General features: G+C 42.1%; 1 protein-coding gene across 1 annotated transcript; it reads right to left on the bottom strand.

Annotated features, from left to right (window-relative positions):
- Nucleotides 1–1,091: 1,091 nt before the first annotated feature.
- On the bottom strand, nucleotides 1,092–25,345 carry CHMP2B (charged multivesicular body protein 2B). The gene is made up of 6 exons (XM_054974939.1): nucleotides 25,092–25,345; nucleotides 10,009–10,100; nucleotides 9,421–9,615; nucleotides 5,959–6,061; nucleotides 2,931–3,037; nucleotides 1,092–2,736 (listed from the first exon to the last, which is right to left on the bottom strand). The coding sequence occupies exons 1-6, from the start codon at nucleotides 25,123–25,125 to the stop codon at nucleotides 2,623–2,625; spliced, it is 645 nt and encodes a 214-aa protein (XP_054830914.1). The 5' UTR covers nucleotides 25,126–25,345; the 3' UTR covers nucleotides 1,092–2,622.
- Nucleotides 25,346–25,711: the final 366 nt, after the last annotated feature.

Genomic DNA, 25,711 nt, shown 5'->3' with positions numbered 1-25,711 from the left:
TCTGGAACAAAAAAAAGAAGAAGAACTGAAAAAGCACCATTCACAAGTCAAGATGATTTTCTAAGATTCATCAGATGTGGGGGGTAAAATGATCTTAATAAAGCTGCAGATATCTTTGCATTTTATACTACTGTATTTTAAATAGTCCTAAACATAAAAGATGCTCCAGCTAACTAGCAACTGAGTCAGCAGCTTGCCTTCATCATACTTACTCTACTTGCCAACATTACTTGTTAGTTTAATATTATTCAATAGATGAACGAAAGTTTCACTGGCCAATAGTGTTTCCTGATACGGCAGTTCAATATGGAATTCAGCAGGGAAATATTCTTGGTTTGTGTTGAATCACTAGACTTGTATCAAAAATCTGAATGACCCAGATATGGAACTAAATTTTTAACCCTTATCTACTTATTGGTTAGTTTAAGCTCCTAGGGCAGCGATGGCGAACCTATGGCACATGTGCCACAGCCGGCACGCAGAGCCCTCTCTGTGGGCACGCGAGCCAGGGCTCATTTGGAGGCGTGGGTTTTGGCCCCGCTCACGTGATTCCTTTTCCCAGGGCTCATTTGGAGCTGGAACGCACAGGAACGGCGTTCCAGTAGAGCTGAAGAGAGGTCATGTGGGTTTTGGCCCCGCCCACGTGATTCCTTTTCCTCCCAATGCAAGCCGAGTGGTGCTGGGCTTCAAAGGAACAGTAAGCTGCTTGGATTCCTTCTGCTCTGCTCCTTTACTTTCATTTGTGACGGGGGGGGGGGGGAGAAAAAATGAATGAGTGCAAGGCAAGTGGTGCTGAGCTCCAAAGGAACGCAAGCTGCTTGCATTCATTCTGCTCCTTTACTTTCATTTGTGGGGGAGGGGGGGGGGCTCTTTTAAGACAAAATATGTTAATTAGTTGGGACAACTGTATGAGTTGTTCTTTCTAAACTAAAACCTCAGTATTCAGGTTTAATTGCAGTGTTGGCACTTTGAAACAAATAAGTTGGTTTTGTGTTGCAGTTTGGGCACTTGGGCTCAAAACGGTTCGCCATCACTGTCCTAGGGTATATTTTTAAGTGTACAAAATGAAATCTTGCAAATGGCAGCAGCACTGGAGGACTTAAAAGCCTTTATTTCATATTTTGAAAGTCCATAAAAACAAGGATTCACCTAAGTAGCCATAGTGCCACATTCTGTAAAACTACAAAACCCAATTAAATATGTATTGCAGATTATGCTGACCTTCTGTTTATCTTGCCAAGTCTTAATTATACTGAATTGGAGTCCCAGGCTCTCAGTCTTGCTGCTGATGCCCTACTTGAACACAATATATGGCCAGGATCATAGTTTTCCTGTGCTTCTTGCTGATGATAATCAACAGTTGCATTCTTGATCATTTCCAATGTTTCAGTTATTTCCACATGGCAGTTCAAAGGAGGATAACCTCATTTTCACATCCTACTGTAAATATCACTATATAGAGTTTCAGTGAACTATATTTCCTATAATACGTCAAGATATCCACTATTTTACTCTTCGGTGTAATTTTAAACTCCAAAGAAAATCCATTAAACTTGAAATAGGCAAACATATAATCATCACTCCTGTTAATGTGCAAGAAATCAATTTAACAAACAAATATTCCACAGACAATCAAGCATTTTTTCAAACAACACTTTTTTGATGAAAAAAATGAAGCACAGCAATATGTACACATGCTTTTTAAGAAAGAGCATCTTTTTCAGGCATTAGATTTACATACTTCACAGCAATTGCTGTTGAGCTTGTGTAACTCAGTGCTGTATACGTTGAGAGAATGGCTTTAACATTAATTTCCACAATTCAAAGCTTAATAAAAAAATAAGGGCTATGTACACAAAGGCACACAATTCTCTTCAAGTTAGCTAAGTTACAGTACAATGGAGTTTGTTCAGTACTTTCCTTACAGACAATCTGCTATACCAAAATACCGATGGCACAGAACCTTGCTTTCAAGAAGGTTCTACTAATAATAGCAGCATTGCACTCAGAATAAATTAGAAACACACACATTATCCCCAAACCAGGCTGAATGGATATGAACATGCTAGGAAGGCGCTTATAAAAAGACTCCCTAAATGGTTAAAATACATCCTTCAGCTGAAAAAAAAAATAAATGCCACCTCCCAGTTGAAAGGAAAAAAAGTGGTCTCACTTTAAAAGTAATGTATTACTTTAAGAGGACTTAATATCTTTGCAAGAAACTTTTAATTTACTTTCATTGCCTTCAGAGTGACTGCTAATAATAACTTCAAAAAGTTTAGAAATCTAAAGGTGAGTGCTGATCAAGCAAGGTATTTTTGTAGAAAAGGCTAAATGCAACCAATCCAAATTAAGACTGTTGTTTACAGCACAACCCAATTTGGTCAGGCATACAACTTCTACATCATGCACATTGTTCTGATATGATCCTCATTCTGTACTGTTCTCTTGTAATAGATTATGTCTAGTTTCTCCAATTGCCTCTAGAAGTTCTTGTCACCAGTGATAGCTGAGGCAATATAGATAAGAGGAATTTGGTTTTTATTGAAATCTGTATTGGAAGTTCATATACATTCCCACACTGGAGTAACTGCAAAAAGCAGGCTGCATGTCGCCATCAGGTTAATCTACTCCCAGGGCTTTGAGCTGCCGCTCAATCTCTTCATCTGAAATTGTGGCACTTTGGGATGTTGATGCAGATGGCATGCCTCTGGCAGCTGATGGAGCCTTGGCCATCTATTAAAAAGAAAACAAAAATGAGAAGCTTTGTTTAGGCAAGCAATGCAACACTTAGTGTCTGAGACAATAGTTAGAATGCAGACAAAGGAGAGCTACTACAAAAGGTGTTCAAAATTATAAAAGCAAAGGGAGATTGCTTTTTATCATCCCTCTTCCACCTGCCACATCCTTGAGAAGCAATTTCCTCATACCTTTCCAGATATTTCAATTCCAATTTCATCAAGGACTTGGTTCACAATATCCTGGCTTTCTTCTTCTTCATCAGAATCGTTGAAAATGTCATCCAGTGTATCATTAACTTGGAAGAGAAATAAAAGCAACAGCTGAATTAGAACCAAATCAGTAAAAGCTGCATTCTTTTACTGTGTTTCCATATAGTAGTTTTCTTGGTTTGCCTGTCTGGCACAATGTTTACTTCAAACAAACAGACAGCTATATTAACAATATCATATAAAGACCAAAGGGGTCATTGTTATGTAATGCTGAAAGCCAGCACCCTCTCTGGCTAGGAATTGACTTCTGCTCGACCATGAGGACTGAATAATTGCTGATCCAAGGTATAAAAAGGATACATGGTGATAAAAGGCATTGTGAAAATGAATGATGCAAGAACTGTGATACATCTTCAGGATTTGGGAAAACATCAGTCATGTTTTCCAGGATTTAGGAAATAAAAGATAAAAATTCATCTGGACCAGTATAAAAAAATCCATCAATTCCTGTATACTATTAGTAGATGTCTAAAGATCCTCCCCGTGTTCTTAATTGCAGGGAACCTTCTTATCCTACTATATAAAAGGCAAGCTGTATTTGCGATGACTCACTTTTTATCCCTGTGCAGGCACACTCATGGGGATAAGAAGTGAGTTATCAGTAACACATCTTGCCTTCCCACTGCCTCGGCAGCCTCCTTAGGGCTTCCAGAGGCCCAAGAAGGCCCAGCGCTGAAGTGGGAAAGCCTGGTGCAGAAGGCCGAGCAGGCCAGCATGGTGGTGGGAGGGGCCGGTACAGTGGCAATCCCACCATAGGCCCCCAGCAGGCTGGGGTGGCTGGGGTGGGCCCTCAAGTGCTCCTGTGCACAACAGCGGGCTGATTTTGGCCCCCAATGGGATCAATTCTGCCTCAAACGGGCCAAAATCGGTCCACTGCAGAGTGTAGGATTACTGCCAGGGTGGCATGGCGGCCCCTGGAGTGCTCCTGGGTTCTACGGCAGGCTGATTTTGGCCCCAAACAGGCCTGATTCAGCCTCAAACAGGCCAAAATTGGCCCACTGCGGAACACAGTAACACTGCCAGGGTGGTGCGATGACCCCTGGAGTGCTCTTGCACTCCACTGCGTGCCCATTTCAGCTCCAAATGGGTTTGATTCAGCCTCAAACAGGCCGAAATTGGCCTGCTGTGTGCCACCGCAGTGGGCTTCTTTGGAGGGCCGCGCTGCCTGGTGGCATAGCCCTCTCAAGTGCACACAGTGAGGCAGCGCAGCCCTCACAAGGCCCTGCTAGAGCCCGTTGTATTGTTAAACACAACAGGCTTTGTTGCTAGTACTACATATTAGATTAAGGCATGCTGGCAGACTAGCACTGGCTCTGCATGAACAGATTTCAAGACACACAATTATGCTTTAGATTACTCTTAAATACAAGAACTTCAACATATTGGTTTGGATCCTATGAACTGAGTTCTGTGCATGCTACGCAAAGAAAAAGTGTACTCTGTGGCAGAGGCTATTTAGCATGCACAAAACTTGTTCACAGGATCTAAGCCGTAATTAAAACTAATAGGTGCAATTATTTCTAAAACTCTGTGAAACTATCCTCTACTTGCTGCAAATAAAAAAACCTTTCATCATCAGAATGTACGAAGTATCTCATCCTACAAACCTGATGTTTTGAAAGATTATGCTGAATATTGACATGGGTGGGATTCTAGTCTGAGGCAAGAGTCTTTGTTATGACTTGGTCAACTAAAGTTTTACATCTACAAGACGGTCTTTTCATATCAGTCCCCTTGTATTCAAAAATCTATGGACACTCCAACAGGGTTCAGGCATCACCAAGATGATGATTTGGTGCTATATGAACAAGAAATATTATATTTGTGTGCTCTTGTTCCCTCATGCTGGAAACCATTAGTTACATCTTGGTTTCTGGCAAAGCATGCATCCAACCTGGCAAACAGGAACACGTACTTGCTGGACAAACTAGGAAAAAGCTGAGGATTGGATACCAACAAAAATTAATGCTGACAGAGAGATTTCCATCACCAGAGCATGACTTTCTCATCTTTCCCTTACTGTTGCATCCCTAAATGCCCCGTTATGACCTGTACTTTCTTTAGGGTGGATTTTGCTTTAAATCTCCCCCTTACACCCTCTGGGTAGTTTGCTGCAACCAGGAATATATTATTCCAAAATGTTTTATTTAAATTTTCCCTTTTGTAACGTGTTTGAGCGTCAGGCTCCTTCGTGGTTCTATGTGGCCCTGAGGATAGGAATGGGAGATAACTCTGGGATATAACAAAACAAAGTTTTATTTTTTTAGAAGCGTATTGGTTACATAAAAGTCATTCTTAGTTCTTCTAGTTGCTTCATCCAAACTCATTCACACAGATCTCTTGTAAGGCTTCACACACAGTTAGCCTCTTTCTCTAGGCTCTATATTTCCCTCACAAAGAACTCCTCAGACAGCACACAGCTAGCCTGTTTTCTTTTCACTCTCAATCCTTTCTCTCTCAGGTGCACACACAGTTTGCCTGCTTCAAATAGAGTGAATATATAGTCTCACAGAAACATTCAGTTCAGGCTTCCACTCAGGTTGCCTTTCCCTCACAAATACATGAACACACTCAGGCTGCACACAGCTCGCCTCTCTTGCCCTAACTGAACCTTTTTCTCTCCCTCAGTAACTGAAAACCGCCTTCACTCCGCCCACTCTGTCATCAACCAATCATATCACTCACTCATCTCTCTCTTTCACCCCCCCACTCTTCACCTATCTCACCAAACATTTAAAGACGCATGCACCCATTTCTTGAAATCATTACACCCCCCAACATGCTGTTTCCAAGGCACAGAGGACATGGTAAAATGTTGCAAACTGCACAGATACACTACAAACTAAAAAAAGACAAGTTATGAAAACAGCAAAATACTACTATTCTGTTAATAATCCAGTAAGAACCAAAAGAAGTTTTGTGTGTAATGTGAAAAGTTTGAACTTACTCATTTCTTCAGTCATTTCCATTTTCATGTTTTCCTTCTGGAAATTCTGCATTGTTTGCAGTGTCTTTTGTGGATCCATCTTTTTATTAACAGCTTGCATTGTCTGAAGATATAAAATATAGTATTACAAATTCAGGAAGACAGTTTAGTTGGCCTGGAATTATATATTATTATTTGCTGATTTTTTTATTTATTGATTTTTAAATCTCAACAAGAATACCTTCTGTCTGAATTCTCATGGGTGGCTCCATTGAATGGATCAACAACTCCACATAATAGGATCACCAAGGGCTACAGAGAGGTGGTTTTTTTGTTTGTTTGTTTGCAAAACAGGAAGAACTACTAGGTTTGTAGAACTTTTTTTTAAGGGAAAAGGTTAGAAACCTTGAAAAGGTAAGAAATGTTGTCCATGCATGTTGCAGAGGCTGTGAGAAGGAGGGAAGGAGAGCCAGGAGAGAAAAATTGCAGCTTGGTGGAGGAGAGGACAACAGGATCAATAAGAAGATAGAGAGCTGGCTGTGAGTCTGCTGAGGCTGTGAGGGGAGAGGAAGATCAGAAAAGTGCAAAAGTTGGGTGGAAAATGTTGAAAGGAACAGAAAGCAGGTTGGGGAAGGAAAAGAAAGCCTAAACAAGATATGTAGAAGCAGAGGCCAGCAGAGTGTGGTAAAGAGACATCCCATCACTTGTGATCCTCATGGGTCCTCCAATGTAAAAAGCCTGATGTTATGTTAATTAAGAATTGCCTTCACAGACAAGGTTAGGATAGTTTTGTAAAACTAGAAACAGAGATGGTTCCATTTTTCTTTTCACACTCATGATTACCCAAAGACATACATTGGTATGTATGGGCAGGTATGCTAATGAACCATAGGGGACATATTAGTAAGACTACACAACAGAGGAGTGCGATTCGGGTTTCTGATTTGGGAAAATACCCAAATCGGACCTGATTTGTAAAGACTCGGGATTTCCAAATCGGGCCCAGCATTTAGGCCCCAATTTGGAAATGCCAAATCAAAGCTTCCTGAAGTGATTTGGGTTGCTTCAGGGTGCTTTCAAACCCCACAGTTGGCTCCAGCTGACTGGTGGAGGGATTCCCCCACCAGCCAGCTGGTTTAAAGGGCCAAGAAGTACAGAAAGGACTCTTTAAATTCCCCCCCTGGGCCAGCTGAAGCGCAAGAAGCTTGCAAGTGGTGTGGAAAGGAGCCTTTAAACTTCAGCTGGATATATCTGGGTGGAAGTATAGGTTAAAAGGTGATTGATGACCCATGATTAGCAGAAAGGAAGAGTTATCAGGTCCCTAAATAACTGATTAGGAAGGTGGAAGGGAAGGACAGAAGTGTGTGAGTGAGATTAACTCAGGAACTCCTGGAAGACCTCTTTTGTCTTCAATCTTTGCACATCTCCGGGCTGTGGAGCAGCTACCCAGTCTTGCTTCACGACTCACATTCCAATAATTTTCCAACTCCGGCCAGGTTGGGAACCAATCTGCCTAACTGGGCAACATATCTTGTGCTCAGGGCACATACAGAGGAGTTTATGATATTGCCGTATTCATAAACTGCCCTTTCAGTGTGAGGGAGGGCCTGACTGCTAACAAAGTGGTAAGCATGAGAACACATTCCTAGGACTAAATCCCACTGAATAAAACGGGATTTACTTCTGAGTAGACTTGCTTAGGCTTTCTCCCAACCATGTCCACATGGTGGTTGTGAACAGGATGCAATTCAACATAGATTGAATTATTACCTCTGGGTCACAAAAATGTGAAGCACAAACACCAAACTACCACTACACCAAACTATGACCATCCAAGCATCAAGTTATGCTTATTATGGCTCCATGGAACTGCTGCTTGTTTTTTCGTGACAAATCGGGCCGATCCGTGTATCATGAAAATGCATTTTGTGGTGCTGTTTTTTTAACAAAATCCACAACTTTTTGTGCCAATTTGTTCGATTGTGAATGCTTCGTGATGTCAGACAGGCTGGCGCCGATCCACGGATTGCCTAGGCAACATAAGCCCAGAATGTCTACAGACCTTTTGTTGCCATGGAAACCCCAATCTTAGCCCAGATAACCTTGATAGGCAGCTCTCCCTGCCTACCTGAGAGCTCCCGTTCTGTTCTATGAGAGCAACGAGCAAGAGAGAGATGGGCCTTCTGTAGCCATGGGAACACCAATCTCATCCCTCCAAGCCCTGTTAGGCAGGTCTGTCTGCCAACCAGAGAGCTCCTGTTCTGCTCTATGTGAGTGTTTCTTATATAAGGAACAGCTCTCTGCCTCATGCTTTCAGTTCCAGTAGACAGAGGGAGAGGGAGGAGCAGTTGCTGGGATTTGGAGTGAGAGAAAGTGGATTTGGGAGCTTTTGGCTGGATTTGCTACTACTTCAAAAGAGACTGAAAAGACTTATTTTCTGCTCTTGTCCTTGCTGGGAAGGTTGTTGGGTGAGGGTGCCTGAAATCTCCCTGTGAGTTTGGCATCTCTGGATATGAACAGAGCCATTGTAGGGTCCCGGGATCTGACGAATCATGAACCTGAACCTAACAAATCGTTTTGTGAAATGGGACAATTTTGTGAAAGTTCGTGGTTCGTTGAACGTGACGAACCACAAAACTCAGGGTTCGTTTTTCCCTGTTTCGTGCCCATCTCTATTTTTAATGGTTCTATGCATGTGCCCAAAGGGCTTTATTACAGTCTGAGGCTACAAAACATTGTCCAATGTGAGAAGGTCTATTATCAGTGCTGTATAGAATATTTCTCTTCATACTGGAAATCTGACTTTATATCCTTGGTTGGTTATGAATTTCATTGCATGGAAGCATGCAACTCATTCTCTCTCAGCATCTGAGTTGTCTTCTAGAGGTGTGGAAATGTAGGTAATATAAATACAAGCATGCAATTCACAACATTGTTATCCATGTTTCAAAATGAACAGATGTTTATTTCCACATGAGCTAGTGGCAAAATGGTATCCCTAAACTCCCAGCCTATTTACACCTACCACTATAAGAACAGCACTAACTGCTTCTTTCCCTTTTATAAAGCTGGGAGATTGTTTTATGATAGCATGGTAGTTGCTTGCATATATAGGCCCTTCCTATCCACTGTTAAGGGTCCGCAAGGAGAACAATTATTCATATGCATGCATAGTATTGACCTATGCTTGCAGAACTAAATGACAGTGAGGGACTGGGGCAGGAAGGGAAGAACCCAAGAAATGTTCAAGCATTCCTGAAACACTTATTTCAAAAGCTGTACAAAACCATACTTATTACTCCACTTTGCATGACGGTATTAGCCAGCGGAATAAATTAAGTTTAAGTTCCTCAAACCAGCATACAAAATCTTCACAGTAAACTGCAGGACATGTACACTTCAAGTGACCAATTACTGCCAAGATAATCACTGCATATTAGCATCATTTAAAAAACAAGCTGTATCTGGCATGTTGTGGATTACCTTTGCTGTTGTTGACATAGCTCCTGCCATCTTCATCTGAGAGTTCATCAGTTTTGTTTGAGTAGACATGGATGTAACTTTTGAACTGACTGCGTATGTTCGAGTTTTTTGTTTTCTCAGCTGCACTAGCTGTTTGGCTAGAACTTTACAGGCTTCTTTGTTTCCAGTTTTAGCCATTTTCTTTATTTCCAATTCCTATTTATTAAAAAGAAAGTTGCTTTTAGTATGTATGTGCTTCTCATCCTTTAGTATTGTAACTTTACTTATTTCAGGAAAGGTAGGCAACAGGGGGGACCATGAGAATCAAGGAATGTTAAACAACCAAGCCAGTTTTCCAATGGTCTTGGCGGGGATGGGGCGGGGGGGGGGGAGGATGAATTCAAAAGGTTTCATTCTGCTAATGATGGAACCTTCCACTGATGGAAGAAGCCCTGTACTGGCTGCAGAAGACAATATTTAAATCTAACCCAGCATTTCCAAAGGCTAGTGGTAGAGAGGACAGTAAATTAGGCTCTGATAACAGATGAGGTGTTTACCATAACCAGTCTGGCCACCTATTGTGTAAGGTGAATTTTGTTATCTACTTACCAGCTGCTTTTCCTGTTTTTCCAAAGCTGCTCGATCTCTGACTATGGCCCTCTGTGTACCTCGTAACTCTCTATTCTGTTCTTTAATTATATCTGTGAGACAGTATATTTATAGTTAGCACCATTAGTATAGGAAGTGTGCTACAAACATGTAGCATGTCAGACAAAAACATGTTTCCCTTCCCACAGGAATATTACATGTTTTAACTACTAGACTAACAAAGCATTAGTCCTCCACTAGAACAACATCTTATTATAATCCCACATGCATAGTCACAAAAAAAACAAAAAGGGAAATTTTCAGAAGCAGCTTTCACAATCACAATCAGATGACTCTCCCACCGTTCCTCCGAATACGTAATTCACGGACATTACGTATTCGGAGGAACGGTGGGAGAGTTTGTTTTGTGCTTGCTACATACTTATGTCCAGTCCGAACTGTTTCACGCCCAGGAGGAAGTGAGGAGTGGTACTCACGAAACGGGTTAATGATATTTGCCTGCAAATCCCCGTCGGCGTTGTTCTCTACATGTATTTGACTTTATGGACTGTTAATGAATAATATTTGGCACCATCCCCCACCTACCGATTTCTCTCTGCTAATTTTGGCATTTGCACTTTAACTGGTGGATTTGTTCCGGACAGTGAAGATTTGTAATTTTCTTATATCCGTTAATGATTGGACTCTGTATTTATGCACTTCTGAATGATATTGTACAATCTCTTTGTATTTATGCATGTATTTATAGCACTTTTGCACTTTATAATATGTAAAATTGGATTATACTTTGGCTTCTGATAGTTTGAGCCCTGGTTTGTCGTTTCCTATATCTGTGTACCGGGGTTGCCCTTGGTATTTTTGAACTGTAGGCTTCCGTCCATGGCAGCGCCCTCTGGTGGTACACCAGGGTAGAAAGTGAGTTGTCTGAAATACGCTTACTCAATTAGCCAATTCAGCAACCTTTATTGGCATTACATCCATGTTAATGTTTACTCAATTATATAGTAGGATTAGACATGGCATGTTAAATCATGCAGAAACTACTGAGTAGGTACCTAGTAGTATATTTCACAAATCCTGTCCCATTACTAAAATATCTCTTTGAACCATTTCTGTACAGTATAGTCCTTCTACCTATGTAAAAAAGCCCTCCTGCATAATTCAGTTTTGCATGGTTTGTGGAAAGCCAGGAGAGTGGGAGGTTTACTGACCTCTTCATGCAGGTCATTCCATAAGGTGGGTGCCAGAAGAGAGAATACAGTTGTGTGGGCAGTTGTTGATTTGGCACCTGCAGAAGGCCTTGTTCAGATGGCAAAGCTGCTGGGGTGGAGCATAGGGAGAGGCTGTCCAGAAGATATGAGGGTTCAAGGCCACAAAGGGCTTTGTATGTGATAGTCGTTAACTTGAATTGAAGTTGAACCCAGTTAATTGATAGGTAGCTAGTGGGGTCTTTAACTCCTGAACAAAATGATTTTAAAAATAGATGCTAATAGAAGTAAATAATTGCTATAGTGCTTTTGGGGGTGGGGGAGTAGATGTCTATATTTTTGTGAGATAGTGGAAAAGCTATGTTTGAGTAGTAACCATGAATATTATTTTACTTGTTTGTATGTTTAAAAAACAAACAAAACCCAAGTTCATACTATGATCATTGAATGCCTATGTGTGAGCATGCACACTGACAGTAATTTACCTTTGAAAATTAACGACTTGAATTCTAAAATCTTCAAATATTAATCAGAATCATGATTGCCATCCTTACCCACTTTGTACAGAAAGCTCTTTTTAAAGAACATTAATTTACATTGCTTATTCAGTTCAAGGTATTTTATCACGACCAGGATTAATGAGTTAGACTGCTGGGATTTGACCAGAGACACCTCTTTCTCTGTCCCTCTAACATATCATTTCATTTCATTGATCACATACATCCCTAACATGGTTAGGATAAAATTGGAAGGAGGATTGTCAACAACCTTAATGTGAACCCCTTAGAGGAAATGTGAGATGAAAATGTGATCGTGCATACGTGTGTGATAAATCAAGCTTGATTGTAAACTTATCTGTATATTCCTTAATCTTAATGCATTTATTGTATTGGAAGAGAGTCCTCCTGTCTCTAGACCATGATATATACAGTCTTTTTTGTTAGGATTGCTGGGATAGTTCTTGACATGGCTTCTGTACCTTTAAAACCTCTTTAGAAGGGAAAATGCCATGGGATGTGGCTCCTGCTTTTAGTGTGGTAATGTGATTGTGAAAATGTATTGTCGAAGGCTTTCACGGCCGGAGGACGATGGTTGTTGTGGGTTTTCTGGGCTGTATTGCCGTGGTCTTGGCATTGTAGTTCCTGACGTTTCGCCAGCAGCTGTGGCTGGCATCTTCAGAGGTGTAGCACCAAAAGACAGAGATCTCTCAGTGTCACAGTGTGGAAAAGATGTAGGTCATTTGTATCTACTCAGGAGGGGTGGGGTTGAGCTGAGTCATCCTGTAAGAGTTTCCCAGGGTGTGGAATGCTAATGGCGGGAGGCTTCACTGTATCCTGAGGAGGTTCTTTTGCATATGGATTGGTACTTGATGTGCTAATCTTCTCTGCAGGGCTATTGTCAGGGATAGAATGTTTTGTTAGCCTGGTGTTTTTCAGAACTGGCAACCATGCTCGGTTCATTCTTAAGGTTTCTTCTTTCCTGTTGAAGTTTTGCTTATGCTTGTGAATTTCAATGGCTTCCCTGTGCAGTCTGACAAAGTAGTTGGAAGTGTTGTCCAGTATTTTGGTATCCTGGAATAAGATACTGTGCCCTGTTTGAGTTAGGCTATGTTCAGCCACTGCTGATTTTTCAGGTTGTCCAAGTCTGCAGTGTCTTTCATGTTCTTTTATTCTTGTCTGGATGCTACGCTTTGTGGTCCCGATGTAAACTTGTCCACAGCTGCAGGGTATACGGTATACTCCTGCAGAGGTTAGGGGGTCTCTACTGTCTTTTGCTGATCGTAGCATCTGTTGTATTTTTCGGGTGGGTCTGAATACTGCTTGAAGGTTATGCTTTTTCATAAGCTTTCCCATCTGATCAGTAATTCCTTTGATATATGGCAAAAACACTTTTCCTGTGGGAGACTGTTTTTCTTTGGTTGTTTGATTCATCCTGGGTTTGATTGCTCTTCGGATTTCATTTCTGGAGTAGCCATTTGCCTGAAGTGCGTGGTTTAGATGATTAATTTCCTCATTGAGAAAGTGCGGCTCACATATCCGTCTTGCACGATCCACTAATGTTTTCATTATGCCTCTTTTCTGTCGGGGGTGGTGATTGGAGTTTTTGTGTAGGTACCGATCAGTGTGAGTTGGTTTCCTGTAGACCTTGTGACCTAACTGAAAGTTTGCTTTGCGGATGACCCAGGTATCCAGGAATGGGAGTTTTCCCTCGATTTCTATCTCCATGGTGAATTGTATGTTCAGGTGGATGTTGTTGAGATGATTCAAAAACCCCATCAATTCTTCCTCCCCATGGCTCCAAATGATAAATGTATCATCCACAAACCGGAACCATACACTAGGTTTGTGGGGTGCTGATTCTAGAGCTGTTTTTTCAAAATGTTCCATGTAGAAGTTTGCTATAACTGGGCTGAGTGGGCTCCCCATGGCCACCCCATCCATCTGTTCATAGAATTCATTGTCCCATTGGAAGTAACTGGTTGTCAGGCAGTGGTGGAATAAGGCTGTTACATCCTCTGGGAAAATCTGATTAATAAGTGCAATAGTGTCTTTTACTGGAACCTTGGTAAACAGGGATACAACATCAAAACTGACAAGTATGTCTTGTGGATTGAGTTTCAGAGAACTGATTTTGTTGATAAAATCTGCTGAATCTTTGATGTAAGACGAGGTTTTCCCGATGTGGTCCTGCAGGAGATCTGCCAGATGTCTAGCTAATTCATATGTCGGTGAACCAATGGCACTCACAATGGGTCGGAGTGGGACTGAATCCTTATGTATTTTGGGGAGTCCATATAGCCTAGGTGGCTGTGCTTCAGTCTTGCATAGTTTTCTGTGCGTGTCGGGATGTAGTGAGGAATTCTTGATCAGAGCATTTGTTAGCCTGGTGATTTTGCAAGTGGGATCTCGTTTTAGTTTTTTGTAGGTGGAGGGATCCAGGAGTTCCTTAATCTTCTTTTTGTATTCCTCTGTTTCCATGATCACTGTAGCATTGCCTTTATCAGCTGGTAGAATGATGATGTCTGGATCTGCATTGAGGGTCTTGATGGCATTTCTCTCCTTGCGTGTTATATTGCTGGTGGGAAGCTTTGCCTTTCGTAGAATCCTGGCTGTCTCTCCTCTTATTTCCTCAGCTTCCTCTTCAGGTAGATGACGAATGGCAGCTTCTACATTTGCAATGATGTCTTCCACAGGAATTCTGGTGGGGGTGACTGCAAAGTTTCCTCCCTTTGCCAAGATGGAGGTTTCTTCTGGTGAGAGTTGACGGTCTGTCAGATTGATGACAATGCGTGCATTGTCGAGCATGGGGCTTGTCTTTTTTTCCTGTAGTTTGTTAAACTTCTGCTTCTGTCTGGATGTGTGGTTGGTAAAAACTTGTTCCATCTTCCTGTAGGTGAGATTATCGACCTTGTCCCAATCCTGACTTCTCATTTTATGGCTGGTGTTGATATGCAAGCAAAATAGCTCCTTGTCTGTGGCAGCAAGTTCTCTGCGGGTAGTGTGGATTCTCTCACGTAAGAGGGCCTGTTCTAGACGGTCATAAATGCGATTCGCCTGTGTGGTTTTGAAGATTCTTTTAGTTGTGAGAAAAGATGGAATAGTTCTTGTGTCCCTGCAGAACCTTGTTTACCAAGGTTCCAGTAAAAGACACTATTGCACTTATTAATCAGATTTTCCCAGAGGATGTAACAGCCTTATTCCACCACTGCCTGACAACCAGTTACTTCCAATGGGACAATGAATTCTATGAACAGATGGATGGGGTGGCCATGGGGAGCCCACTCAGCCCAGTTATAGCAAACTTCTACATGGAACATTTTGAAAAAACAGCTCTAGAATCAGCACCCCACAAACCTAGTGTATGGTTCCGGTTTGTGGATGATACATTTATCATTTGGAGCCATGGGGAGGAAGAATTGATGGGGTTTTTGAATCATCTCAACAACATCCACCTGAACATACAATTCACCATGGAGATAGAAATCGAGGGAAAACTCCCATTCCTGGATACCTGGGTCATCCGCAAAGCAAACTTTCAGTTAGGTCACAAGGTCTACAGGAAACCAACTCACACTGATCGGTACCTACACAAAAACTCCAATCACCACCCCCGACAGAAAAGAGGCATAATGAAAACATTAGTGGATCGTGCAAGACGGATATGTGAGCCGCACTTTCTCAATGAGGAAATTAATCATCTAAACCACGCACTTCAGGCAAATGGCTACTCCAGAAATGAAATCCGAAGAGCAATCAAACCCAGGATGAATCAAACAACCAAAGAAAAACAGTCTCCCACAGGAAAAGTGTTTTTGCCATATATCAAAGGAATTACTGATCAGATGGGAAAGCTTATGAAAAAGCATAACCTTCAAGCAGTATTCAGACCCACCCGAAAAATACAACAGATGCTACGATCAGCAAAAGACAGTAGAGACCCCCTAACCTCTGCAGGAGTATACCGTATACCCTGCAGCTGTGGACAAGTTTACATCGGGACCACAAAGCGTAGCATCCAGACAAGAATAAAAGAACATGAAAGACACTGCAGACTTGGACAACCTGAAAAATCAGCAGTGGCTGAACATAGCCTAACTCAAACAGGGCACAGTATCTTATTCCAGGATACCAAAATACTGGACAACACTTCCAACTACTTTGTCAGACTGCACAGGGAAGCCATTGAAATTCACAAGCATAAGCAAAACTTCAACAGGAAAGAAGAAACCTTAAGAATGAACCGAGCATGGTTGCCAGTTCTGAAAAACACCAGGCTAACAAAACATTCTATCCCTGACAATAGCCCTGCAGAGAAGATTAGCACATCAAGTACCAATCCATATGCAAAAGAACCTCCTCAGGATACAGTGAAGCCTCCCGCCATTAGCATTCCACACCCTGGGAAACTCTTACAGGATGACTCAGCTCAACCCCACCCCTCCTGAGTAGATACAAATGACCTACATCTTTTCCACACTGTGACACTGAGAGATCTCTGTCTTTTGGTGCTACACCTCTGAAGATGCCAGCCACAGCTGCTGGCGAAACGTCAGGAACTACAATGCCAAGACCACGGCAATACAGCCCAGAAAACCCACAACAACCATCGTCCTCCGGCCGTGAAAGCCTTCGACAATACATTTTCACAATCACATTACCACACTAAAAGCAGGAGCCACATCCCATGGCATTTTCCCTTCTAAAGAGGTTTTAAAGGTACAGAAGCCATGTCAAGAACTATCCCAGCAATCCTAACAAAAAAGACTGTATATATCATGGTCTAGAGACAGGAGGACTCTCTTCCAATACAATAAATGCATTAAGATTAAGGAATATACAGATAAGTTTACAATCAAGCTTGATTTATCACACACGTATGCACGATCACATTTTCATCTCACATTTCCTCTAAGGGGTTCACATTAAGGTTGTTGACAATCCTCCTTCCAATTTTATCCTAACCATGTTAGGGATGTATGTGATCAATGAAATGAAATGATATGTTAGAGGGACAGAGAAAGAGGTGTCTCTGGTCAAATCCCAGCAGTCTAACTCATTAATCCTGGTCGTGATAAAATACCTTGAACTGAATAAGCAATGTAAATTAATGTTCTTTAAAAAGAGCTTTCTGTACAAAGTGGGTAAGGATGGCAATCATGATTCTGATTAATATTTGAAGATTTTAGAATTCAAGTCGTTAATTTTCAAAGGTAAATTACTGTCAGTGTGCATGCTCACACATAGGCATTCAATGATCATAGTATGAACTTGGGTTTTGTTTGTTTTTTAAACATACAAACAAGTAAAATAATATTCATGGTTACTACTCAAACATAGCTTTTCCACTATCTCACAAAAATATAGACATCTACTCCCCCACCCCCAAAAGCACTATAGCAATTATTTACTTCTATTAGCATCTATTTTTAAAATCATTTTGTTCAGGAGTTAAAGACCCCACTAGCTACCTATCAATTAACTGGGTTCAACTTCAATTCAAGTTAACGACTATCACATACAAAGCCCTTTGTGGCCTTGAACCCTCATATCTTCTGGACAGCCTCTCCCTATGCTCCACCCCAGCAGCTTTGCCATCTGAACAAGGCCTTCTGCAGGTGCCAAATCAACAACTGCCCACACAACTGTATTCTCTCTTCTGGCACCCACCTTATGGAATGACCTGCATGAAGAGGTCAGTAAACCTCCCACTCTCCTGGCTTTCCACAAACCATGCAAAACTGAATTATGCAGGAGGGCTTTTTTACATAGGTAGAAGGACTATACTGTACAGAAATGGTTCAAAGAGATATTTTAGTAATGGGACAGGATTTGTGAAATATACTACTAGGTACCTACTCAGTAGTTTCTGCATGATTTAACATGCCATGTCTAATCCTACTATATAATTGAGTAAACATTAACATGGATGTAATGCCAATAAAGGTTGCTGAATTGGCTAATTGAGTAAGCGTATTTCAGACAACTCACTTTCTACCCTGGTGTACCACCAGAGGGCGCTGCCATGGACGGAAGCCTACAGTTCAAAAATACCAAGGGCAACCCCGGTACACAGATATAGGAAACGACAAACCAGGGCTCAAACTATCAGAAGCCAAAGTATAATCCAATTTTACATATTATAAAGTGCAAAAGTGCTATAAATACATGCATAAATACAAAGAGATTGTACAATATCATTCAGAAGTGCATAAATACAGAGTCCAATCATTAACGGATATAAGAAAATTACAAATCTTCACTGTCCGGAACAAATCCACCAGTTAAAGTGCAAATGCCAAAATTAGCAGAGAGAAATCGGTAGGTGGGGGATGGTGCCAAATATTATTCATTAACAGTCCATAAAGTCAAATACATGTAGAGAACAACGCCGACGGGGATTTGCAGGCAAATATCATTAACCCGTTTCGTGAGTACCACTCCTCACTTCCTCCTGGGCGTGAAACAGTTCGGACTGGACATAAGTATGTAGCAAGCACAAAACAAACTCTCCCACCGTTCCTCCGAATACGTAATGTCCGTGAATTACGTATTCGGAGGAACGGTGGGAGAGTTTGTTTTGTGCTTGCTACATACTTATGTCCAGTCCGAACTGTTTCACGCCCAGGAGGAAGTGAGGAGTGGTACTCACGAAACGGGTTAATGATATTTGCCTGCAAATCCTCGTCGGCGTTGTTCTCTACATGTATTTGACTTTATGGACTGTTAATGAATAATATTTGGCACCATCCCCCACCTACCGATTTCTCTCTGCTAATTTTGGCATTTGCACTTTAACTGGTGGATTTGTTCCGGACAGTGAAGATTTGTAATTTTCTTATATCCGTTAATGATTGGACTCTGTATTTATGCACTTCTGAATGATATTGTACAATCTCTTTGTATTTATGCATGTATTTATAGCACTTTTGCACTTTATAATATGTAAAATTGGATTATACTTTGGCTTCTGATTGTTTGAGCCCTGGTTTGTCGTTTCCATGGACGGAAGCCTAGGCAAGGCACCATGTCCCTCCAGAAAACATGGTATGTTGGTATTAAGAGTAAGGCAGGTGGCAATGCCCACCCCCACCTTAACACAGCTGTTATAGGAGCAGAGCAGGTGGCAATGCAACCCCCTAACCTTAACCAAACTGGTATTAGGAGCAGAGCAGGTAGCAATGCCCACCCACCCCGTCACCCAGCTGGGATACGAAGCAGAGCAAGTAGCTTTGCCCACCCACTGCCTTAATCCTGCAAGTATTAGGAGTGGAGCAAGTGGCAATGCCCACCTCCCACCTTAACCCAGCTGGGATCAGGAGCCGAGCAGGTGACAATACCCACCCCCTTCACCCAGATGGGATCAGGAGCAGATCAGAGAGCAATGCCCGCCCTCCTTCACCTGATTGGGATCAGAAGAGGAGCAGGTGACAATGCCCCCCCCCACCTTAACGCAGCTGGTATTAGGAGCGGAACAGGTGGCAATGCCCTCCCCTGCCTTAACCAAGCTGGTATTAGTGGTGGAGCAGGTGGCAATGCCCACCTTACGCCTTCTCCTGGCTGGGATCAGGTGCAGAGCAGGAGGCAATGCCCTTCTTCCCTTCACCCAGCTGGGATAAGGAGCAGAGCAGGCGGCAATGCCTGCCTTCTTCAACCTACCAGAATTAGCCACTGAGCAGGCAGCAATTCCCACCCTGTCTTCACCCTGCTGGAGTCAGAAGCCAAGCATGTAGCAATGCCTGCCCCCCTTCAACCTGCTGGAATCAGGAGCAGAGCAGATGGCAATGCCTGCACCCCCTTCACCCAGCTGGGTTCAGAAGCAGATTAGATAGTAAAGCCCGCCGCCCACCTTCAGCTGTTAGGATCAGGCGCGGAGCAGGAGGTAATGCCTGTTCCTCCCTTCACCCAGCGGGGAGCAGGTGGTAATGCCCACCCCCCTTCACCCAGCTGGGATCAGGCTCGGAGCAGGCAGCAATGCCTGCCCTTCTTCACCCAGCTGTTGTCACAGAGCAGGAGGCAATGCCCCCCCCCTTACCCGGCATGTATCAGGCATGGAGCAGGTAGCAAAGCCCACCACCCCTTCACATGACCAAGACCAGGCATAGAACAGATGACAATACCCACCCTCCTGCTTCACCAGCTGGAATCGGTGATGGAGGAGGAGCAAATGCCTGCCTGCACGCCCTCCCCTTTCTAGAGCGTGTTGTATTTTTTTCCTGTAACGGGCTTTGTTGCTAGTTCTTTATATTTTGCTAATTGTTTACGTTCTGTTTCAGCTCTGTATCATATTTCTGAGTGTATTGAAATTTCTGCAATCCATGTGCTATTAAATTGTTATTGTATGTCCAGCCCACTGATTGTACAGACTCTCACTACCTCATCTGCCTTGAGTCTCAGTGAAGACGGTGGACAATAAATAAATAAATAAATTTCACTATCATAAAGCAGACAAAAGAAATTTACAACCACTACTGCCTCAACAAAACAAGATGGCAAAGTTTTGCTGAGATAATATTTGTTTGCAGTACAGCACGCCAACATTTTGAAATATATATTATTTCTGCCATTTTTTTGCAGACAGGTTGCTCCTTAAACTATAAGCCTTTTGGGTAAATTTAGATTACATTACATTAATATGTACTCCCCATTTTGATGACCTGTCAAAAAACTTGCAGCAAGGCATGGGAAGAAAAAACTGGTCTACTGCCAGCCTTTCCTGGCCCACACATTCAGCTAGACTTCCAGTAGGAGCTTGCCACTTCTAAACAGATGAGTATAAGAATATAAAATGAATGCATCCATAAGTGGACTACATTAGCAAAAGATAAGTCATTATAACACTTCAGTATCAACATTTTCAGCATATCTGTGGTTGCCAGTAACTTCTCTAAATAAATTTGGAGATGTAATTTTAAAGTCATTCAGACAAGATTAGTTTTATACAGTTTAATCTGAGCAGCCATGTTTCATCCAATTAAAATACTTGTAACAAGTAGTTTGAAAGGATACTTTTTTTAAAAAAAAATCAGAAATACTGCAACTTCAAGAAAGCCAAACAACTATAGATAACACTATGGCATCTGAATGGCAATAAAGTTTTTAAATTATGGGATTGGCAGCAACAGATTGACAAGACTTATCTATTCCTTCATAATCAAAAAGTACAATTTGTTTTTTGATGCCTGGGGCCATTTCAAAACAGCACACAAGAAGGCCAAAATAATTTATTTGGGTTGTTCAGAAGACAGTTTTCCCCCCAAGCTTATACAGAGAAATCTTAGCCTATTAAAAATCCCATTTCTTTTCAAAATGAAACATCCCCAAAAGAAGTTTCCATCTTGGCTTCACAATCTGAAGGAGCAGACTAACCATAATAAATAGGAAGCCGCGGCATTTCTCAATCTAGACTGTCAAAAAATGAATAAGACATGAACTGTGGACAGATTTATTTTAATGCTTATATTAATCTTTCTTCAAAGACTCTTCTTTCTAGACAGTTCCATGTAATACCAGAAAGAAATTATTTCAGAGACATAAGAGGATGAGAAAAGCTTAAAGCAGAAGGTATTTTAATAAGAGACAGAGAAAACCCTCTAATGCTCTATATATGCTTTAAATCAATGTAGTTGCATGGAGAAAAACTGCATGAATGTTGCATAACCTGGTTTGGGCACTCAGATTAGTGCAACATTCACCAGCAGCATATACAGTTGTGAAATGAACAGTGCAATTCACAAAGCACTGAAACAAGCCGAAAGACACTTAGCGTGACACTACGTTCCTAACCCATGACATTATTTTAAGTTCAACAGAACTTCCCTCCAAGTAATGATGCTTTCACATATACTACAAGCAACTGGATCCAATAAGCTTTCAGTACAAACCATGCATAGCTATTTCAGTCTAAGTCCAACTTCAATGGGTTTAGACTTGAGTAACTTTGCACAGTATTCCACAGTTACTTCAGAAGTGAGCTCCATAACAGGATCTACGGTAAGAACTATAGACAATCCTGGACCACTTTTAAGAACTTCTCAATATGTTATAACAAGTATTCTTACCACATGGAAATGCAGTTGCAAGCAAAGTTTCACCATATAATGCTACATAAAACCCATTGATTAGTTGAATGAATTAGATAACTGATAAGAACATGTATGCCCTGACCTGGATAGCCCAGGTGAGCCTGATCTCGGTAGATCTCAGAAGGTAAGCAGAGTCGGTCTTGTAATTGGATGGGAGACTTCCAACGAAGACCAGGGTCGTAGAGGCAGGCAATGGCAAACCACCTCTGTTAGTTAGTCTCTTGCCATTGCCTGCCTCTGCCTCAGACTCTAGACCCCCTGGCCCACCAGGGGTCGCCACAGACACCACCAGAAGGCACTCTCCACCACTATCAAGTACGCTGCTTCTTGGAGTTTGTAGACTGCAATTTAAATACAGTTATCTAATAACTAATAACTGGCTAAAGTGTAATCCTAAATGTGTTTATGCCCTTCTAAATCCATTGAAGTAAATGCCAGAGTGGAATAATTGTTACAGTGCAGATCTGGGAAACTCAGGTTCAAATTCTCCCTTGGAAGTTCTCTAGATGACCTTAGGCCAGTCGCTCTCTCTCAGCCTAATCGACCTTATGGGGTTGCTACTGTGAGAACAAATGGAGGAGTGAAGAATGATGTTGCAAACCACTTTTGGTCTGCATTGAGAGGGAAAGGGGGCATACAAATCTAAATAAATAACTGAATGAGATTAGAAGGGTGTAACTCTAAGTATGGTACTGCAAACATCTTTGAGGGTGGAGGAATGTGCATTTGAAGCAGAACCTGAAAATCAAAAATATTTTGTACAGCTACTGAAAACCAATTTCTTCTTTTCCAGTTATTGCTAATACAAATTCAGACAGACAACTGATATTAAATATATCTACCAACACCCATGGGAACTTTTCATTAACTTGCAAATAAAAGAAAATCCTGACAAAAGCATCTATAGCTTTTCTATACAGGAACATGACACATGTATTATAATAAAACAGAACAGGATTGATAACAACCCTAAGAACATCACTCAAGATTTCCCTATAATACTTCTTTAGAAAATTTGTGTTGTCTTTCCAAAGAACCTGCTCAAGATTGTTTACAAAATGAAACATGATAAGAATATAAATCAGCATAATATTATCAAGGCACAGTTGAAAAGCGGGTAATTGTAACCATGTATCTACTTTTGTGGAATTTACTATGCTGTTGGAAGAGATATATTCACCACTCAATGTCACCAGCTGTTGTCATTATTATTACTATATATCCAGTAGTAAAGTAGGTGGCTCATTTCAATTATGAAACCAGGCAACCTAGCCCAGCCACAAACAAGGCAAGGGTTTTTTGCACATTCATGGGATTCCCTAGGACTCAGGAAGAAATGTCTTCCTAAAGAACAACCCTCTTCCCTAAACATTCTGATATGAACTGCTCTCGAGGAGCCACAAAACAGTGAAGAAACACAGGGAAGAAGCAAATTGACCCTCTTGAGCCCAAGGAGGCTACAGTATTACGAGGAAAATACTTGAATTGGGCAAAAAGTTTCACTATCATTTATTCCTCACTCCTATGTTAAGTGATTCCTCATGGACATTAGCTTGTGATTTACTAATTGCACAGAACCATCCATTCATGGGGAAAATGTGGGTAATGGACTTACTGCTTGGTAAAAATCCCAAAATTCTCTAAGCAGGAGAATGCATCTCAGAAAAAAAATACAGCTGTGTACTTATACAGATATAAGAAAGCAACAACTTGACTGAAAATATGGTAAACTGGTCTGTGTTCACCCTGTCTTCATCTGACAAGAGAAATACAGAAAGACAATTAACTCTGCAAAATAATATTGGCAGAAAGCTGAGCAAACCAGTATTGGCAATGCAAATTCTTTTTCGGCCAAGAAATGGTGTGTCCTGAGAGGGAGAGAGCGCATGCACGCAAGCGTACACACGCTAAACTTCTGTGTGCAACATAATTAGTGAATGGGATATATGGTTTTTCTCCTCCATGATCCACGTGAATAAAATGGCTGCCTGCATAATGATTTATGAATATCATGTAACCAACAATAAGTTTTTTAAAGAGGCAAAGGATAGACAGTACAAATCCTATGCAATTCATAAAGAAAATGTTTCCCTCAAACAACGACCACCAAAAAGCAGTATCATTAGTATGATTCACTTCATTGTACATTGAAGCAATACAACTAAACAAATTCCTTCAAAGAGAAGAAAACCTTAAGGTGAATCACAACACGTGTCTACCTTTTTCTTCTGTAACTAACTGTTGCCTTAAAATTAGTTGTAGATTAAAATGCAAGCCCCTAACACATACTGATTCTGCCCAGAAAACAACAAACATTTCATACTAGTAACTGTGCCGTAAAACTAATAAAGGACATCGTTTAGAATAGAACACTAAGAGCCTCTGTTAAACCTAGGAACCAGACCTCTTTGCCAACTCTGAGCATATGAGCTGTTCCAAAAAGGAAAGAAAGCTCCTGCTTTAGTTAATAATGCATCTTATTTCCTTAGTGTGTGTTTTTTAAACTTTGGAAATTGTTTTTAAAGTATTGCTGACCATTTCTTAAATCCTCTGAGAAAAAAAAATCTTAAGAACTTTGACATACTTATAGAAGAGTGAACTAGCTCCAGGTTTAATTACTGAGTCTATCGACGTCGTAGTGCATCAGTTCCTTAAGGTGGTTTGGCATGCCTGTGACAATATGGTACGTAACACTCACGCAATGCAATGAGTCATACTCATTCTCTCCTCCGTTCTCGCACAAACAGCCACCCAAACCCATATAGAGTTCAACCGAAACATATACACGGAAAACTGACTTATGGCCTATTTAAGAACAGCGAAGGTGGCGAGGGACACAGGCCAGGAAACGCCGAGGCGAGCCAGGCTACCAGGGTGGGAAACGATGGCGGGGGAGAGTTTAAAATTCCTGTGGGGGATGCTGAAGGATGGCGACGGGGAAAGTGGAGAAGACTGTGCGGAAACCGAGGCAGTCAAATTCAATAGAAGCCCCTCGTTTGAGCCCTTACCCCGAGTAAGCCTCCCCTTTACCCCGAATCAGATGAGGGCAGATCTGAGGCACTGGGAAGGAGCCGAGGGTCTGCCCCACGGCAAGGGGGCGTCGGTTGGAGTTGCACTCGCCTGTTAATGGAGGAGGGAGCCTCTCACTGCAATCCTAAATAGACTTACGTAGTCTAAACCCATAGATTCCAGTGGGCTTACGCTGGAGTAACGATGTTTAGGATTGCACTACCAGTCTCCCAAAGGGACTATGAACAGAGCCTCCTCTGTATCGAAGCCTCCTCCGTACTCACCGTCCACCGTTTTCTTCTTAAAGAGCGAGGCCATGGCGGCGGCCCCTCGCGTCTGCTGGCACCAGCGGGCTCTTCCCTGCTTCTCAGCGGAGCAGGAAGCAGCTTCGGCACCAGAGTCCCGCCTTCCGCGCTCGGGAGAGGCTGAGGCTACAGCTGCCAGGGAGACAGAGCGGGGAGGAACAGCGGCAACAGCCCTAGGCTGGAGGCCGGCCCTCGCCGCCTCGCTCTGGGCAGTAGCGCCGCCGTCCTAACCTCGGCCCTGCTGCCGCTCATTCGCTGACAGAGTTCGCCAGGCGGGGCGGATCCCAGACATGAATGGGCGGGCTTACGTGGAAAGGGAGTTTATGGAGCCAGGGAGGGAGAAGCGCCGGGTTTGGGGATTGCGGGGAAGGAGGAAGGGAGGCCGGGCCGAATGAAAATCCGTTTGCTGCCTGAATGCGGCTGTCTAGCACGGTCCTGCAAGTGCTTTGTTGGACTAGGAAACTTGACTTCGCGTTCCCACTCCATTATGAAGCTTATCAGATGACCAGTTGCTTTCTTACAGCCAAGTGTGAGGATGAAGCGGAAGCGGGAAGAAGCAGAAGATGGAAGTTGTCACCTCAGCTACTTTCTAACTGGTA

Source organism: Eublepharis macularius, chromosome 3 (assembly GCF_028583425.1).
Source record: "Eublepharis macularius isolate TG4126 chromosome 3, MPM_Emac_v1.0, whole genome shotgun sequence".
In the NCBI taxonomy this organism is placed as follows: Eukaryota; Metazoa; Chordata; class Lepidosauria; order Squamata; family Eublepharidae; genus Eublepharis; species Eublepharis macularius.
Note: the sequence above shows the minus strand (reverse complement) of the source record. Positions and strands in the feature narration are given on the sequence as shown.

Bases quoted from the DNA above. Each gene is read 5' to 3' on its own strand.
- CHMP2B (XM_054974939.1), bottom strand. From the start codon at position 25,125: ATGGCCTCGCTCTTTAAGAAGAAAACGGTGGACG. The intron at 9,616-10,008 runs GTAAGTAGATAA...TTTAATAAATAG, and splicing joins AAAAACAGGAAAAGCAGCTG to GAATTGGAAATAAAGAAAAT. The intron at 6,062-9,420 runs GTAATCCACAAC...TTATATCTTCAG, and splicing joins CTATGTCAACAACAGCAAAG to ACAATGCAAGCTGTTAATAA.